Source organism: Heloderma suspectum, chromosome 2, assembly GCF_057233095.1.
Source record: "Heloderma suspectum isolate Gila_16-S chromosome 2, 16-S_ref, whole genome shotgun sequence".
Taxonomy (NCBI): domain Eukaryota; kingdom Metazoa; phylum Chordata; class Lepidosauria; order Squamata; family Helodermatidae; genus Heloderma; species Heloderma suspectum.
In genome coordinates this window covers 246,454,571-246,473,726 of record NC_139459.1, presented here as the reverse complement: position 1 = coordinate 246,473,726, position 19,156 = coordinate 246,454,571, and the positions used below count along the sequence as shown (strand labels likewise).

General features: G+C 45.5%; 1 protein-coding gene across 1 annotated transcript in view; it reads left to right on the top strand.

Annotated features, from left to right (window-relative positions):
* Window positions 1–19,156, top strand: part of ABLIM3 (actin binding LIM protein family member 3) — a 115,038-nt gene that overhangs the window by 13,820 nt on the left and 82,062 nt on the right. The window contains exon 2 of the mRNA XM_084838677.1: window positions 19,002–19,142. Coding sequence (XP_084694803.1) covers window positions 19,002–19,142 — 141 coding nt within the window. The remainder of the gene's footprint in view (window positions 1–19,001; window positions 19,143–19,156) is intronic.

The window sequence follows — 19,156 nt, the reverse complement described above, 5'->3', positions numbered from 1 at the left end:
GTAACAGCTATCCCAAGCCAATATTTTGTAAGTAGTCAGAAATAAAACCACACGAAGTATAACTGAGGTTTCCTCCAGTAGGAAAAGGTGGCCATGTGCCCTACTTTACAGAAGGCAGTTCTCTGGTTGAAGGCATCCTCTCCTTGAAGGGTTGTCAAGTCCAAGTACAGTGTCAGTATAAAGAACCATAAGATGGGAGGGGAGCGGGGGCCGTGACGCTGGCCTTCAGTAGTCAGCACTGGACAGCAAACGGAGCAGGCAGGCACGCAGTCTTCCCCACTATGGTGAGATGTACTGTATTTCTATTTAAAGTTACCGTAATTATTTCTAAATGTATTTCTATAATATAAATTAGCCTATGCAAATTCTATTTAAGTCTGTGTCCTCTTTTCTCCCCTTTCTTGCTGATGCATTTCCTCTTTTTTGGCAAGGTGGAAGTGGCCATCCTACAGTATGTGAGATCAGCTGTCATAACCTAACCTGGCAATGTCTGCCTTTCATCATTCCTCCGAGCCTCTGAGCCTCTTGCCTGTAAAATTAGGGTCAGGAGTGTTTCCAGTAAAGGGCAGTTGGGACCTGGGAGCAAGGATTCCTCTGAACAAGGGCTTACAAATGATCCTTTGTACAGAGAAATTGGGTTTCCAAAGAGGTTCAGTCTTTGGAACAACTGCCCACTTGCAAAATATAATGGGACAAGCCAGATTCCTGTGCTGTTAGTTCAGCAGGCACTAATAGCATCTCCAGTAGCCATGAGGCAGAGTTGGAGGTATACCTCAAAGAACAAGAGCCTGTGAGGAAGGAAGTATAGTGAGGGCCTAAGGGACAGCTGCTCAAGGCACTGGGTTCAAATAGGGGCATCTTTGACAGTCAGGGACACTTGAGGAATCCAGCTGCCTGTTTTATATTCACTCACATTAAATTATACCAGCCCTCCCTTTGCATCCCTCAGGATAAACAGCCCTTAGTCATGCTGGTTTCATTGGATGCCTCTGTATCTGGCTGCCTTTCTACATCCCTGCTTTGCTGCTATCCAGTAGATGACATTGCCTGTGTGGGCATCCACCACTTTGGCTGCCCAGACAGCATCCTCATAAGCACCTCCATCTTGTTTGTTTTCCTTTGTCACGCAGTGGGAAGTGACACAATGTGCAGGTGACAGCTATGGCTGGCAACAACAGAAGGCAGGGGAAAGCAGTAACTGCTCAGGCATCTCAGTAGGGGATGCCAATGGCTGAATAAGAAGCAGCGGCACAGAAGTGCAGTCTTTTGACTGTGATCCACAGATGGATGAGGTGTGCAGAGAGACTTAGCCAGGCCTAGATTAAGGTTTGCCTTCCCTAATGCATTTTCTTCTAAGCTGTTTGTAACTTCATCCAGATCTGCAGCTAAACTTGTAAGTGCCCAAAATCCCTGCTGGGTCCATTAGATCTCCCCTTTTAGAAGCTTTTATCACTACTTGAGCAGTTTGGTCTACATTCTCCTGTCATTTGGATTCCTTTCAATTCTGTCTTAACAGAATCTATTTGTTATCACAGCTCTGAGTTCTTGCAAAGCAGTTCTGCCAGTTCTGTCCTGAAGCACCCTCTCTTCCTTTATCATGGCTGATAAGTTCAAAGCTGGATCCAGAGCTGGGGAAAGGCACAATCAGAGCAGCCGTTCTGGAACAGTATTGTTCACACAAATAAAAGAAACAGCATAAACACATAGCCACCCTCTGGCATTCTGGGGGACACCCAGTCATGTTATCCAGGTACCACTATTTCCCAGGTTGGTGGCAGACAACTGATTTTAAGAAAGTTGAAAGTGGTTTGAGAGGTGCATCACTTCCCATGGTGTATACTCACATTTCCTTTTCTCCCACTGTAAACACTGTGCAAAGCTTTTAAAGTTTTTGAAACAATACAAACTCCTGCAAAACCTGTTTATCAGAGAGTGTGTGATGATTGTATGAGCAGCGATCCCTCTTTCAAATCATCTTCAACTCTTTGGAAAAAATATCTGGCTGTTCTTCCTGTTCAGTTTGGCAACGCATATATTTTGCCATGACAATAAAGTACAGTTGATGGAACATAAGTGACTTTAGAGCAATAAGCATGGTTAAATGGAACTGTAGATTCCCAAGCTCAGTGCCTAGCTAGATGTGATGTCAGAAACCAAGCATGGGGAGTGCAGTTTGGAGGCTTCTTTGGATCAGGACCACAGTGCAGAGGGATGCTAGGTTTAACTCTTCCCTTCCCCACCACAATCCTGAAACAAATCCCCCCACCCCACTAAAAATGGTGGTAGAATAAGGCTCCTGTTGGTGCTAATGGGAGCTTTTTTTCCCTATCACTCTTTTCAGTGTGTGAAAGCAATATTTTTCAGGATCACAGCAGGGGAGAGAAAGGTTAAACCTAACATCCCTGTGCACTGTGATTCTACTCCAGATTAGAATTCTTCCATGTTTGTTTGTTTGTTTTAAAATTCTGACATCACTGCAAGCAACACATTTAATGTCCCGTGGAGTTAGGTGCTGGGTCTCCATCCTGGTGGAGACACATCTCCTGAACTTGCGTGTTTCTTTATTTGGGTGGGGGTGGAGAGATTCCGAGCAGCTGAGAACAGTGAAGGGGTGCCAGGAAGAAATCCCTGCAGCTGTTACACCACTAGAAGAACCCTGCGTCAAGCAGCCACCATGGCTCTGGCTGCACTGGACTGATAGCAGCTATTCTCTATTGGCTGTGAATTAGCTGTTTCCTCTACGCTCACACTCGCCCCTCAAGGCTACATTCTCAGCTGGTTAGGCTAGCTATGTGCCAGCTGCTGATGCCCTTTCCAGGCCTTTCTGTTCTTGGCAGCAGGCTGCTGTGTGAGTAACATCTACCTTTGTCTGGTGTTTGCTCATCCCCACACATGAGTGCAGACATATTGGCTGGAGGCTGGCTGCTCCAGGGACCATATGCTGCTTCACACATTGAGGAGGACAAGTGGGAGTCTTCTTCTGTCAGGGAAGGCAAGCTTATGGGTGGATAAAAGGAAGCAGGGTTTGCACTAAGTGTCTTGAGTTCAATAGTACATTCATTTCTTGCTCACTTTTGGTGCCTTCTGTGAATGCAGTTTTGGTGTCCAAGAGAGTCTGTGTTTATCTGTGTGCATACACATCTATATGCAGATTTTTACCTGGACTCATTTCTGGCCTCAGGTAAACACACATGGGTGTGAGTGCAAATCCCAACAGCAGCTTTGATAGTTTATCTGTGGAGACAGTGTTCTGAATAAATGTTTAAAGATTCTGCTTTTACACAGCTCAGATGGAACTCTTTATGTGGGCATCAATGCTGCCTCCTACAAAAAGGGAAACTCTACTGAATACCCCTAATATGGTTTTGCACTAGATGGAATGGCAGAAAATATATTTCCCCATGATTCCTATGTCTCTTTAAATGTCTTGCAAAATCATGCTTCATACTGTAACCATGTCATGTTAGCTTCAGGTGTACTTTCTACCATCCTGACCTGGTAAGGAGCCTGCAGTCTTTCCCCTCAGGTTAGGGGTGCTTCCAGACAAGACTTTTATTGTCCAAGCACCCTGCCTCAAACACAGAAATCTAACAGAGGTCCAGACATTGTTGTCTTCCATTTGTAAACCTCCAATGCTTTCCCACCACTTTGCCTGTCTTCTTTCTTACCACAAAAAAATCTGTCAAGGAGGGAAAGGCAGAATGGCTGCACAATGCCTTTTGACTGGTAGTACTAGGACCTGTCTTTTTAGAAGCACCCGAGGAACCAGATACCATCACTTTGTTGTTGTTGTTCAGTAGTTAAGTCATGTCCAACTCTTCGTGACCCCATGGACCATAGCACGGCAGGCGTTCCTGTCCTCCACTCTCTCCCGGAGCGTGCTGAAGTCCATATTCACTTACACCATTGTAAAATCAAGGCTCAGTTACTGTAATGTTCACTATGTAGAGATTTCCTTTAATGGCTATTGGGGCCTAGAGCACAATGGCCTATCTACTGAGGGGAAGTAGTTAAGAGTACTAGTGTCTACACTGGCTACCCCTAGTGTTTTCCACCAAGATGCTGGTGTTGACCTAAAAAGTCATATACATGTGTGATCTGTGCTTAATTTGACCAGCACGAGTGTAACCCCAGGGGCAATGCAAAATGTTGCACTGCCTGAGGTGGGAGGACCTGCCTCCTCTTCTCCGCTCCCTATTTATGTTGGTGTGTGAGTGGGGGTTGCTGTGGTGGTACTGTTGGCCTCACCCATCAATATCTTTACACCACCCCTCCTGATCCACCACCAGAGGCAAGGAACTCACCCTTCCTCATGAGATGGCCAGTCCTCTGTAACCCTATGCGATGAATCCCCCTGTGGGATGCCTGGAGCACAGCCCCTTCTGGCCTTGAGGAGCCGCCGTAGCAGGCTGAAGGGTGCTGAAGAGATGCTGAGGAGATTGGGAGCAAGATGGAAGAGATTCTGAGGGGCGTTGAAGGCTGGAGAGAGAACAGAGTTCTCAAGAAAGAACTTGAGATTTAGAAAATGTCATTGTGGAAGAAACCAGAACTGAGGGATTCATCCATCCAGGCGGTGGGCCTTGGGTGCTGAGCTCTTAAAGTCTGGGTTTGAATCCCTGTGTCTTCAGCCCTGTTTGTGGTGCTCAGTTAGGGTTGCCATCACTTTTTTCTGACAGGCTGCTCATCTTTAGCAGCTACATAGCAAGAAGGTAGAACATGGTCCTCTTCGTGCTAGGAGTAGCTGCACCTATTGAATTTGGCTGATGCAGATGAGTGAGAACATCGTTCAGTTCATTGAGTGTACCAAACATTGCAAATTTCTTCATAGGATGAGAAGTTGAGATTTTAAAAATTCAAATGTAGGAGGCAGCAAAACGGACAGATTTGCCCATTACTAGCGGAAAGTGGACTGAACATCTGTATAGTGAGCTATTGTGCAGTTTCAAAGGAGGGGGCTTTCCACTGCTTGCTTTATCTTGACATCATCCTTATTCCTAGCAGCCTCTTTTTTTCTTCTTGTCCTATCCTACTTTGCTCCCTTAATTTCCCCCCAGCCCTGCTTATCAGCTCACTTATAGACCATCTGAACTAAGCAACTTGCTTACTTTTGTCTGCTATGGTACATGTTTTTGACTCTTAGGGCATCTCTACACCAGCCTAAAATCCTGCATTTAAAATGGGGCTTTCTGCTTCTGTTTTAAATGCAGGATCACAATGATTCCCTTTTTCACGTGCTTCCTTTTCCCCCAGCCCTTTCCCCCTCCTTTTCCCTGTATCTGAGTCTTCCATTACCTTTCATTGATCTCATTCCTCTTCTTGCCGCTTTTACTTTTTCACAGAGGAAACTGAAGCGGAACACAATGGGGTAATTTGATAGCTCATTATCTGTGATCTATTTAAAAATGGAGCAAAGGGCATTTAGTGCAGGAGACGCCCTGGATGGTCACAGCGTCATGTAAACAGCCCGCAAACTTCCATGAAGGAGCAATCTCAATCACAGGATAAAAGTTCAGTGTGAAGAAAGCCTTATTCTGATGCCCCTAAACTTATCTTAGGGTGCAATCCTATGCATGTTTAGACAGAAAAAAGTCCTACAGTTTCCAGCATTCTCCAGCCAGCCATGCTGGCTGGGGAAATGCTGGTAGGTGTAGGACTTTTTCTGTCTAAACATGCATAGGATTGCACCCAAAAGACTTAAACTGGTATCTGGATCTCCCTGTGCTTTGTGTCCAGAACAATTCCAGTAAGCTCTTACTGTTGCTCCCAGATGCCTAGGATAATTGGTCTTTCCAAATGTAGCTAAAGAACGAACATATTCACTAGACTAGCTAGGAGAGTTTCTCACACCCACAACCAAAATGTTCTTGAGGATAGTTTTTTTAGGTACTTTTTTGCTCAGATTGAAGCAGCATTAGATATACACTCACTGCATGTAGCACTTGCCAAAGACACATCCAAATTGCATGCATCTGGGTCCTTGTGGTAATATGCAGAAAGGTAACCCATCACTGAAAAAGGACTGATGTGGATCTTCATCAGTCACCATGGAGACATATGGAAAGAAGGGGATCTTCACAATCAACCTCCCACCTGTGCAGAGAGGCGCTGTAATCAGCATTCATTAGCCATCTCCAGCATTATAGCATGTCTAATGTGCTTATCAGTGGGACATTAAGGTGCTAGACATATGATCCAAGTTCCTCATCCAGACTCTGCCATGGATACACTCTATAAATAAGATGTGGATTTACATCTCACCTATGCATGGGGCCTTTCTGTCCCATTAACTGGAATAGATCCCACACAAGAAGAAGATGGCAAGAAGGTGACTGCAGTTTTGTCTCTTGGTAGTGACCCCTTAGTGTTGACTAGCAGACTGGGATTTGCACATGGCTGGCCATGTGGCTAACAAGATCAAACACTTTGCTGAGGCAGAATGGAAAGAGGGCATGCTGCGGATCCTGGAAGAAAATGCCTCCATTAACAGATGCTGGTATGACTGGAGTGAAAAGAGAGATTGCTGTGGTGTAACCTAGTTTGCCTTCCTTCTCCTTCCCTCTTCTCTCCCTCCCTCTATTTAATCATCTTTGAATTAATTGTCCTTTAGAGAGTGTATGCTTCTGGTGCCTGATTGGACATAGCCAGGAAACTGCATCTCTTTTAGTGGCTTATCGTGAATTGGCTGTGGGCTGCCCTATATCACTCTGTTTATCTAGTTGCCTTCAAGCCCACATTATAGGATCAAAGTAATTGGTCACACTGCCAGCTGTTTTAATTTCTTAATCCGCCCTAAGCAAGCACAAGAACACTCTTCCATGCACTTTTCAAGTCAATCAAAATTTATGTAAATACCTAGTCACAGGCCACTTTACAATGGAATACAAAACAATAGAAGAGAAGAAAACCCTCCTGCAATACAAAAAAAGTAGATTCAAGAGCAAAGGGCTGGATGTGCCTGATCTCATCTGATCTCGGAAGCTAAGCAGGGTCAGCCCTGGTTAGTACTTGGATGGAAGACAGCCTGGGAATCAGGCTTCCTGCACTGAGCAGCAGGTTGGACTAGATGGTCTTGTAGGCCGCTTCCAACCCTGTGATTCTATGATTCTATGATCCAAGATATATTACAGTCTACCAATAATATATGGACCTCCAGTCCTTTGACTATGTGACCATTTCATAGAAAAAATAGAAAGAGAGAAACGGTATTACCAAACAACATCAAATTTTGCTAGGTTTTAATAAGGAAAAATCAAGTATTATATACAGGATCTGCTGAAACTTTTTATTTTCTTTTGGTGCCGATGAACATTGGCTAAGTAAGCAAAAAAGCAACAGTATCTCACAATAGAAGTATAGATGAATGCAGAGACATCTACACATCAAATGAAGCTGGACAGCGTCTGAGTGATTAATTATATAAATGATGTAGTAGGGACCTCTGTTATTGGTTTGAGGCTCAGACTGCTAAACAAAGAGCATTGACCTATTTAATTCCTCTGCTGCTGGGAGGGTGGCAGCTAATTACAGTGTGTAAGCAAGTGCACCAGCTTACACCTACATTCCTGGGGAGCCTCCTATGGTGTGATGGAGGAAAGCCCTGTATAGACATCTCAACAATGGGGTTAAATCAACCTTCGCTCTTGGGTGAGTGTTGCAATAGCCCAGTCTCTCGAGTTTACTAGGGAAAGGGCTGTAGTTTAGTTGCTTAACCTAGACCTGCAAATTCCATCATGGTTAGGCCAGCTGATAGAAACCCCCAAATCCCTCTCTGAAATGTGCCTTGAGCCAGGATTCCAAATGATTCTACTCAGCTCTCCAAAACTCCCCATATTTTACTGTTGTCCTTTAATCACAGACCAGGGCCATACCAAGGGTGGAGTGCTGATCCAAACCACCAAAGATTAAAAACAAACAGGCTTTAAAATCAGTGACATTTCTATTTAAAGAATGAGAGGGTGTGTGTTTGTTAGAATAGGGGAGGAAAATCAGCTTTAAAAATCAGTGGCAGCTGGTGCCCCCCCCCCCAAGTGGTGATGTCCTCTAGGACTCATGCATCTGACTGACCTGCCCAGCTCTTCCCACCCAGGATTACCCCACCCCCGGTGGATTTTTTAAAGGCTCCTCCCATGGTTATCATGCTTAAGTGATCCTGCACAAGTATCTCCTTTAGCTACAATGACTATGAGCACAGCAAGCAGGGCCAGCCCTACTGTTAGGCAGAGTGAAGCCTCAGGTAGTAGTTGCTTGAGGTGCAGTGGCAACAGCACCCCCCTCCAGCCACTGCCCCTGAGCCCCCAGCCATTCCCATCCTCCTGAGCTGGTGTCCCGAGTGGCAGCAATGGTTGCTACTTACTGGCTTGGATGGCCAGCCATCCGCCCTAGTTGCCTTCTCCCAGCACGTCACAGTTAGCACCAGTGGGCAAGGCTCCTGACCAAGCAAGCAGGCAGAGAAGCAGTCAGCCCAAGCCAGGCATTGCAGCAGACTTTGCACATCTGCACGCGTTGGTCTGCTCACAGGATCCACTCTGGAGTGGTGCCGCTGCATTGCAGCATTTGTTTCAGTGGACAGTGAGCAGGTGCCAGGCGGAACTGGCAGTGACCAGAGCTGGGGTATTGGAGACAAACCTATGTACACCCCCAGTGCTAGTCTGCTCCCCTCAGGTGCAGCGGAGGCTGCTGTCCCGGCACCAGTGTTGAGATAAGATCCAAAGCCTGTCCAGCCAGCTTCGGTATGTGGAATGGATGGGGAAGGGTTACCATCTTGTCCTTCACCTCAAGCAGCAAAATATCTCTGGCTGACCCTGATGACAGGGTGTTTGAAGAAGGTAGGGGATAGGGCAAGGAAATTATTATTAGTAGTAGTAGTATTGTTATTATTATCATCATTACTGTGTATTTATCCTGGCTTTCCAAGGCATCCAAGGCATCCAAGGCACATGATCCTCCTCCTCTCCATTTCACCCTCACAATGACCCTGTGAGGTAGGTTAGGCCAAGAGTCAGCAACTGGCCCAAAGTCACCCAGTGAGCTTTACGGCCAAGTGGTGACTTGAACCCGAGTCTCCCCAGTCCTGGCCCGACACTCTAACCACACTGGCTCTCATTTAAAGAAACTGTTCATTGTAAGTGGATAAAAGCTTCTGAACGTAAAAATAATGGTCCTTATTAAAGTTACATTTCTGACACTAAGAATTTCTAGACACAGCCTGGGTGGGAGGCTTATCGAAGTTTTAGCTGGTTATGAAGAGACCATTCAGTGCTTGAAGCCCCACCTGGAAACCTGGCAGCCCTGCCTAGGGAGGGCGGTTGGCTGTGGGCCTGCCTCAGAGTTCTGCCCTGCTGCACCCAGGATGAAAGTCTGCCAGCCTGTAGGAGCCCATTCACTTGTAAAACCCACAGTGCCACTTATTCCCTGGCCTTGGCAACTGCCACACCATGTGGATTTTTCTGAGAGGATGATTTACAGGCCAATTACTGCAGGAAATGTGCAGAGATTAATGTGATTAATCATTCGTTTGCTCCCATCATCACATGAAAGCAGTGGGAGGAGCAGTTACGAAGGTGGGTATAGACTGCATGGAGTGGGTGCTCACTCAATAAGCCAGTTTGGAGGCTGTCAAATCAATTACTACCTTGCTGGCAGTTTCCTGGTCATTTGTGTACTATTATGATGCCAACCCATTGCTGGTATGCAGGCACCAGGTGTATAGACTAGAATGCACTGCCATGCTCCAGCCCATACCTAAGACAACCTTCCATGGCGCAGATACTCCCATCAACATCCTCACATGTTCTGTGTCCCATCCATTGAAACACACCTGCTTCTTTTGCCCTCAAACTGCATTGCAAGGCAAGCTGACGTGCATTGCATACATCGTGGCAATGCTGCCAGTGCACAAAGATTGTTTTGCATTCCTATCATATCACTCACCTGTGCTTTCTCAAAGCACTTCACAAAAATTAATTACAGGTAGTTAATTATATCAAGCTGCTCTGTACCCCTGTGAGAGCAGATAACTCAAAGATGCCAACACATCACCCAGGGACAAAATTATAAAGCAGGGTGCCTGTGGGGTGGTCTTACAATTATGTGTTCCTAATGGTGATCTATAGCTTCCAATTTGCTCCACCCTGAAGTACCGGAGTGGGCACAGGGCTGAAATGTATGAGAGTGGTCAATAAAAGGCGGGCAGTGGCTGGAAATTAAAAGGACTGGTTGGTTGGTTTGTGTGTTTATGTAATGGATTTTTAAACTGCCTTTCAGGACAAATTATCTTTGCATGGCGGTTTACAAGAGTCAGATGGAAAAGGTGGTCATAATAGTATACAGTGGTTTCCTCCTATACCTGTACCTCACACTCCATCTGCTACACATTGTCTTCAGCAGAGCTTGACATACTTTAACTTACACCCACTTGCCTGAATTGTATCCAGTTCAATGCATGTGGTCATACTGGCTAAGTGATGCAATTCCCATGCAACCACCCAGTATACAATTTTTTCTCTCTTTTAAGTCTGTTTTTGGCCTGTTCTGATTCCTCCTTTAAACTAGTTTGTGCTTTCTCTCTCTCTTTCTCTCTTCTCTAAATTACACTTCTAGACTAGTTCGGCTTTCTCCAGCCTGGGGCCCTCCCAATGTGTTGAACTACAACTCCGACCATTCCCAGCCTGCCCAGCCATTGTCCCTGCTGGGTTGCATGATGGGAGTTGTAGTCCAGCACATTTGGAGGGCACCAGCTTGGGGAAGGCGGCGCTAGTTGATTCATTGATTAAGACACTCAGCGGCTGCTTTCATCACACCCATAAGCATGTTTATAGATCTCTGTTAATGAGAACCACTTCTGTCTACTGCTGTGGTGGCTTGTAAATGCTTTATATCATGCATTTAGGAGATTCTCATATGCTGCATTTGTACTAGACCAAGCGATTTAAGGCAGACGTCATGCCTCTAGGTCAGTAAATATGCATATGATGTAAGACACTTCCTCCATTTCAGAACTCAGGTCTGCTGCCTCTGGCATTCTGGGTGCTGTTCCGCATGCTGTACTGTGTGATTCTACCTAATGGTTAACAGCTCCACTCATTCTGAATGTTGCAGGAAATGCTGGAATTATACCAGGTATTTCTGCAGGAAACACATAGAAGTGTAGATGTCACAAGCGCATCTTTAAACACCCATGTACAGATGTCCTGGAAAGCTGATTGGGCCAGGGTGTAAAGATGTGGATATATATGCAGGTATGGGTATGATCCCGCTGTTTTATGTGTTTGATGTAGGTATTTCCTTCCAGTGGAGTAGCTGTATTAGTCTGCTGTATCAACCAATGCAGAGTCCTAATGTATGAAGCTGCCAAAATTCTTGGCACAGAGTAGTGTCAACTTACCACAGACCACTCTTCTTTCAAAATGTAACCTATCATTTCATCAAAGAGATTATCACTCATAAATGCAACAGGACACAGTAAATTACCACAAGGTCTCGTGCAGCCGCAGGTTAATGAACACCGCAAGATACAGAACCAGATACAGAACCTCAGGCCATTGTGCTACAAAGCGTAACATCTGAACAAGCCGTGACTGTGATATCTGTACTCTCTTTTGCATTTTATGAAGCATCTACAATATGCTTACAGGAAAATACAGTGTAGTGGCATTAGGCCTAGTTCAATATTTTTGTGCATGTAGCAATAATCCCTTAAATCTTTCAGTCTTTCATTCTCCCAGTGGCCTCCAATGCTACAAGGTACAGATTGCTCCTCCACCAATCTCAGTTGCCTCTAAGACAGAACACAGCAGTCCTTAGTCAGGAAGGAGAAAAGAGCACAGAATACAGCAGGGCTTGCTGAGAAGGTGTTTGCTGAAGTACATGACCAAGTGACAGCCAGAGACCTTCAGCTTCCGCTTGTCTTCTACAGAAGCACCACCTTACCTCATGTCCTGCTCTTGTAGGGTCAGGTCTGATACAGGGGAAGAAAGTGTGTGCCACCGGCCTAGTCTAGAATTGTGCTATATATTGTATACATTTTCTTTCCTTGGCACTTGGAAAATGCAAGCCAAAGAGGCAGACAGGGCCCTGAGGCAGCAGTATCATCATTTATTGTTGTGGTTAAACTGTGGAAAAGGAACATTTCCAGCACATTAAATCCATAGCAAAGCTTTGTATGGGGATATTGCAAGATGAAAGATGCTATTATCCCCTTGACATTTCCCTCTGACTACTGAGCATGCTTAGCTTTTGCATGTGAGACCTGAAAACCCACAATCCGTGTTTCTGATGGCCAGAAAAGCTGACATTACAATACATTCACAGAATGTGGCAAACCTTCCCTATGGCAACTATTTTTGCCCAGGCGTTGCCATGTAAATTCATGCCATCCTGTTGCAAGCATCTCCTCCATCCTTAACCTGCATTATTCTGGTGGCCACTGATGAGGCCCTGGAAATCCACATTACACGAATCCATTCGTGTAATCCATTCAGTCAATAGCACTAGATCAGGGGTGGGCAACTTCAGAGGTTCCAGGGGGGTTGAAATTAGCTGCACCCTTCTGAAATCAGAGGCGGCAACAGCAAAACAATTGGTGATTTGCTGCCAGATTTCAAAGGCACCTGCAATGGTGGCCTAAAACAAGACACATACCTTGGTTTAAAGCTAAATTTGGCCCATGGGCCTCCCCTGTTCTAAATGTTGTGGGCCAGAATGGGGATCACTTTCCACAGGGAAGCCATTTTGGTGGCATCTCATGTATGTTTTGTCCCTAATTCTGTAAAGGGGGTTCCCAGTTGACTCCTAGAGCTGTGATGTGCCTTAAAGTAAACTGTGGCTGAATTGGCTTGTGACGCACCCCTGTCTTCTGTTCTCCCTGTGCTTAGTCATCAGTGTGAACAGCCATGACTTAAGCAAGGACTTGCAAATGCAACAAACTCCACTGGCTAAACCATCCTACATTAGAGTCTCTGGAATTATGGTATCCCATGTGGCCCTTTGCATTGTTGTAAAGAGTACACTGATGCATTAATTAGGGTGATGTGAACTGGGCTTCAATTTCTTGGTAAGTAAGCAAGTAAGCACTTCAGGCAGGAGTGAACCAGTGTGAGATTAAGGCATTCCACTTGCTTTTCCCTTGACTGCCCGCCCCGGGTTTTCCTCTGATTGCTGCATCTCAGCCTATAAATTTCCTAATGCTACTTACATTATTACTGGATTATTTGGGCATAATGAGCTTTGCCCTGATCGGCTGTCCCTCTGTAAAGGGGTAATGCAATGTGTAATGCTCCCATGCAGAGGCAAGAGGGAACAGTAAGCTTCTGGAAAACAGCTGAAGACAGAGGAAAACAATGCAAGACACCTATATGAGGGGAAATTCCCTCAGGAGCCGAGGGTTAACCCTGAACTTGGGAAAGACTGTTTATTGCTGAGCGAAGACAACAAGCAGGAAAGTCCAGTTCCCGTGGGCAGATCCCGACCTGACTAAATTACTTCTGGAGGAATAGGGTTTTCTGTTGTGGGATAAGAGTCTCCTCACACCCTGCCATTTAATTTACATCTCCAGCCCATGCTGCTCACACACCCCTTATACCTCTCCTTATCATGCTCATTCTCTCCTATTATCAGACTCTGAGCTCACCAGCTTGGTGACAGGTTGCTATGGACACCAAGAACTTTCCCCTAGAGACCAGAAGCCCATAATAATTGATAGATAAATCATCCAACACAGATTTATTTATTTAGTTATTTAGTTATTTATTGCTGGTATGAATGTTTGTTTGAACACTGATTAATTCCTTGACACAAACCACCCCTCATCTTTGCTTGCAAAAGGTTCTGATGCAGCCTAATTCTGTCTGAATGTTTGTCTGATTCTTTGTTCTTGATGCGGGAAGGAGGAAAAGGAGAAGAGGTTTGCCGCTGTGCTTCAATCACCCTGAAATCCTATTTTAAAAAATGTAGCAATGATATCTAATTTTACCACATCAGACCTTGTACAGTACTTTTTATCTGTCTATATGTGCCAAACTTCCTCATCCCAGTGCTCTCCAGATGGACTGCAACTCCCACCATTCCCAGTCCAAGAGGGCACTAGGCTGGGGAAGGCTGATGTGAATAGGATTGCATAAGTGACAGAGCTTTATAGACTTGCACAGACAAAATGACAAACCCCCACCCTGGAAAACGTGTAACCAAAATTTCAACCGTATGGACACAACAGAGAGACAAGAGGAAAGGGTAACAAGGGCTGGATGCGAAAAGTGCAGTTACATTTATTTAGGCGTTGTTTTGTTGAGAGTGAGGCCGAAGTAGTTAGGCAAAAAGGTAGGATCTAAATGTAATAAAATAAACAAAAGACTTCCTGGACAAAGTCGTCTCTAAGGAAGGATCGGAAGGAAGAGAGAGGCGGCATCATGAGAATGTTTTGCCTCTGGGAGGGAGTTCTAGGCAAAAGGGGAAGGAAGAGAGAATGAGCAGCAGAGCCATTTAAGAAAACAGGAGACCATTGATTAGTGGCAGTTGGTGGAGCTGGAGGAATGAAGGTTACAGGCAGTAGTGACTGGTGGCCAATCTGGCTGGGGGGAGGGATGGGTCACCAGAGGCGGAGCCATGGGGGTCACTGGAGGCGGAGCCAATGAGGCCACCGGAGGCAGAGCTAAGAAGGTCACCAGAGGCTGAGCAGTGTTTTGAATCCCCAACAGCCAGCAACCCATACCACAGAAAGGGAAAACTGAGGCATGTAAACTTTACGGTCATACATAAAACGGAGGGGGTGGGGAAATCATACAGCCACACAAAACCACTCATTTGGACCCACATTCTCCTGTTCCAGCAACTCCTTCCATTCCACAAAGAATCAAGTGACTTTAACACCATGAGTGCACAGTGGGGGTGGGGGGAGAATTCACACAACCACACAAAACTATGATGCTGCCGCTGCTAATGATGATAACCTATGACAATATTCTTGGAGCCACCCAGCCAGGTCTGGATCAAGGATATGATTGGCCCCAGGGCTGTGTGTAGTGGGCTTCCTACTCTGTCCTAAATACTGAACTCACACAGGACATTTGTGCATACACACAGTCAACAATGTACAATAATGATGCAAAAACATTTTTCATTATGTATTTTAGTGAATGATCATCTTCCATGCTTTCTCAGAAGCAAAAGACTAATACCTCTCCCATGGTAGACAACTCAAATACAAACACAAACTTCACCTTTTACAGCATATAGCACACAGACTCAGAAAACAGAAATGCACATTGAAGCACATATACACACACACGCACACATGGAAGAGACACTGACTGACTCACTGACTCATTCAAACACAACAGCCAAACAGGACAATGCTGACCCAGGATATTTTGCTGCCTGAGGAGGACCAGTAAATGCCTCTCATTTCTCATGGGATGATCTGGGCCAGTCACAGGCTTGTTGTGAGGGTAACGATGGGGAAGTCTTTAGTTCCTAGAGGAAAGGCAAAGCATAGCTATAATAAAATGAGGTAAATAATTCTATATTAAAAAAACATAATTTTCTTACACTATGTTCATAATAAGCCTCCCTAGCATGTAAAATGGCCACCTGTGCATTGCATTACTCTATGCACTCATTTACATGCATGTGCAGTAGAGACAAGATGCAGCAAATACCCCATTTGGAAATTTATCTTCTAGAACTCCTGGGGAGGGAGCCTGAAGACTGACACCAACTCATAACTCATATTAAACAATCAAAATTTGAAAAACATCATTTTGCTTCTCATATGCCCCATCCATGTGCCTCCATCTTCTGCATGAACATCAACTCAAAGGAACTTTATTAGATCAGCCCTGGGCATTTAAAAATAAATGAAACTTTGGCACCACGCAAATAAGAATGGTTGTAAATACATACCTGTTGTACCAGATGGCTGGCTGAAGATTTTTGCAATGCCCAGGCTGGCTGGCTCTATCTCTCCATCCCTGTCCTTTAGAAAAATATTCAAGCAAGCAAAGCAAAGAACAAATATTTATTTATTTATTTATTTATTTATTTTCATTTCTATACCGCCCAATAGCCGAAGCTCTCTGGGCGGTTCACAAAAATTAATAGATTAATAAATAGAAGAAACTGGATTCTTGTACTGAGCAGGCGATTAGACTCAATGACCTAAATGGTCCCTTCCAATTCTAGGATTCTCTATGATAAAATACAGCCAGTGGAGGCTTGGAAGGGAGCTGCTGCTACTACTTTCGTCACAAGCGCCGCAACTGATTCTGGGATGGCTGCTCAGTGGCCAGCTATTGTGGCTGCTCAAACAAGTGGTAGGGTTCACCCAGACTGGCCAACAAAGGATGGGGGTTGGGTCCCACTCCTCATCAGCCTGTGGCTTGAATAGCCGCATCACCAAAACAAGTTTTGGGGGAGTGCTTCCCCCAGTCGCCCTTCCAGATATTTCCAGGATGGAATGTTCTGTACTCTCGTGGGATTGGGCAATTGGCATGCATGTGCTAGTGTTCAAGTGAGGGTGCTGGAGTAATGAAGTCACAGCTGGCGCAGCACGCAAATTGGTTTTTTATTCACTTGTGGCGGCGTGGTAGTGACAGGGGCATGGTGCCGAACCCCGAGCCCTGATTGGCACCACTGCCACTGGTTACAGGCAGGAACGTATCAGGTGATAAGAAGGACATAAAGATAAGGGTGGGGCAAGTCCATGAGGGGATTTGGAAGCAAGGACAAGGAGTCTGTGAAGGGAAGGGTCCGGAAAATCATCAAAATGATTTGAGGAAATGCCTTAAGTCAGCTCATAGTCTGTTTTAAAGGACTATGCATCTTTTCTCAAGGAAGTGTTTCTGTTGTGTGCATCTTAGCACTCATGCCACAATAAGTTGTCACTGGAACAATACAGTAATTTCCCAAGAAAGCACTTCTGTTGCAGTTGCTGGCACTGCATGGTTTATGCTGCCATGGTGAATGCCAATGACATTGCTGGTGATCCACTCCCAAACCCCCACCTCCACCGCCACTGTTGTTTCATGAACCATTGTCTTGTTCCTAGTCTTTTGAAGGCTGTGCACCCTCACCCCCTCTCTAGCATGGGACTGCACATCCCATTGAGAGGGGGCTTGTGGGGGGGGGGGTTCTAAAGCTGCAGACAGGCTCTCTGTCCACAGGAAGGCAATCTCCCCTGGCCACAAGCTTATCCTCCCCAGATGCTGCTGGCACTGTAAACTCTGTAATAACAGCACACCACTAAAGAATATTCTTGATAGGCCTCAGCGGTCTGCAGAATAGATAGTTTTGCTGAACAAGCATCAAAGAAAGAGAAACAGATGTAGGGAAATCTCTTTCCTTTGCAAAAGTGCTCAAGAGGACTCAAAAGGACTAGAAAGCCCTCATCTCACAACCAATTCTCCTGGGGCTCTCTACAATCTATGACCTGCTTTGAGAGGGCTCAGAGATGTGCGCTTCAGATGTTTCCCTGGAGAATTCTCCAGGTCTAGTGAAACTAACCCTGACAAATCTGACCTTCACTTCTGATGTGAGAATTCCCCTGAGAACTCAGGTTCTCTTTGGAAAGGCAACCCTCACCAAGAATATCTTGCGTTTCTGATGTGTGAGTGTGTTTTCTTTCATTTTCCCAAGCAGCCGTGTGTGTCAAACGGTGGCACTTTAAGTAGCACACAGATAAATATCAAGAGTTTTACACACATTGGTTCATGAAGAGATGGATGTGGGAGTCGAGGGGGAAGGCATGGCCAAAAGATAAGTTCACCCAATGTTTCTTTACTGAATGTTCAAATTTGGAATGAATGGAGGTTTAGAACAGGCCTTTATTTTTCATAGATACACCATGTCTCTGTGGTCTTTACAGGTTAGGTGTTACAGTGTTTTATAAGGTATTTTATATGAATATATAAGAAGCTTCCTTTATACGGAGTCAGGCTATTGGTCATTCATATTTATTTATTTAGAAATGTCCTATACTATCCTTTGCCCACAAAAGTAAAAACAAAATATTGTAAAACATCAATACAAAAATGTGGGGGATAAAAACAACAACTTGTCAACCAGCTAAAACCATAACACAATGTGAAAAGCCAATTAAAATGCCCAGGCAAATAAAAACACTTTTACCCAGTGCCTAAAAAAATACAAAATTGGCATTTAGGCAACTATCCCTTGGAAGGGCATCCCAGAGTCGGGTGCCGACACAGGAAAGACCCTCTGCTTTATGCTTTCATGTCTCTTACTGAAGGCGCTTGGAGAAGGGCATCCCCCAATTTACCTCAGTTCTTACCCATTCTTATGATCTACTCAGACTGGCAGCACTTCTCCAAGGCAGGGTACAGAACAGTGTTAGGGTGGAGGGAGGGAGAATCAGATGGTGTCAGTGGGTGTGGCCACATCCACTGATGTCATTGCCCTCCTCACCCCCCAACGCACACACCAGCCACTTTGCCTTTCTCCATTCTGGGAGAGCACAGGGAAAGGGACTCGGCCAGCACTGAGAGGAGCAGCCACGAGTCCATGGCTTTGCACAGTACACACCGTCCCCATAGAGGAACCAAAGAAGCTCCGTGGGCTGAATGTGGGAGCTCCAGAGGCCGGGTTAGGCCTGTGGGTCAGAAGTTCCTCATCCCTGCGCCAAGGCCTCAGGGATGTGTCTTTCCCAGCCCTGTTACCATAGGTGCCAGCTCTGAGCCTGGGCCCTTCCACACACAAAGCATGTGCTCTGCCACTCTTCTCTGCCCTCTGCATTTTGCATTTTTCTGTTTGCCTTCTCTAAGAGAGAAGGTGGCCAGCGCATGAACAGAATGTCTAACACTCTGCTTGCTAGTCTCTCTCTTCTGCTTAGCCCACCAGAGCACATGGCCTCTCACAACTCTGGCCTGGGCAGCAATATCTTGCACAAGACACTAGAAAGACGGAAAATGAACTAATGGATTTTACTCAGCTGGCTGGTCTTGAACACCCGTTTCTCTGCCCTGCTAACAAGCGGTACCTTTCCTTTTCACCAGCAGTTCCTTTTCAACAAAACCCATACAACTCCGGGGGTCGTCCCACCATAATCCAGTGCTATCGCTGTGGAGATACCTGTAAAGGGGAGGTGGTGCGTGTCCAGAGCAATCACTTCCACATCAGATGCTTCACCTGCCAAGGTAAGTGCTCTCAG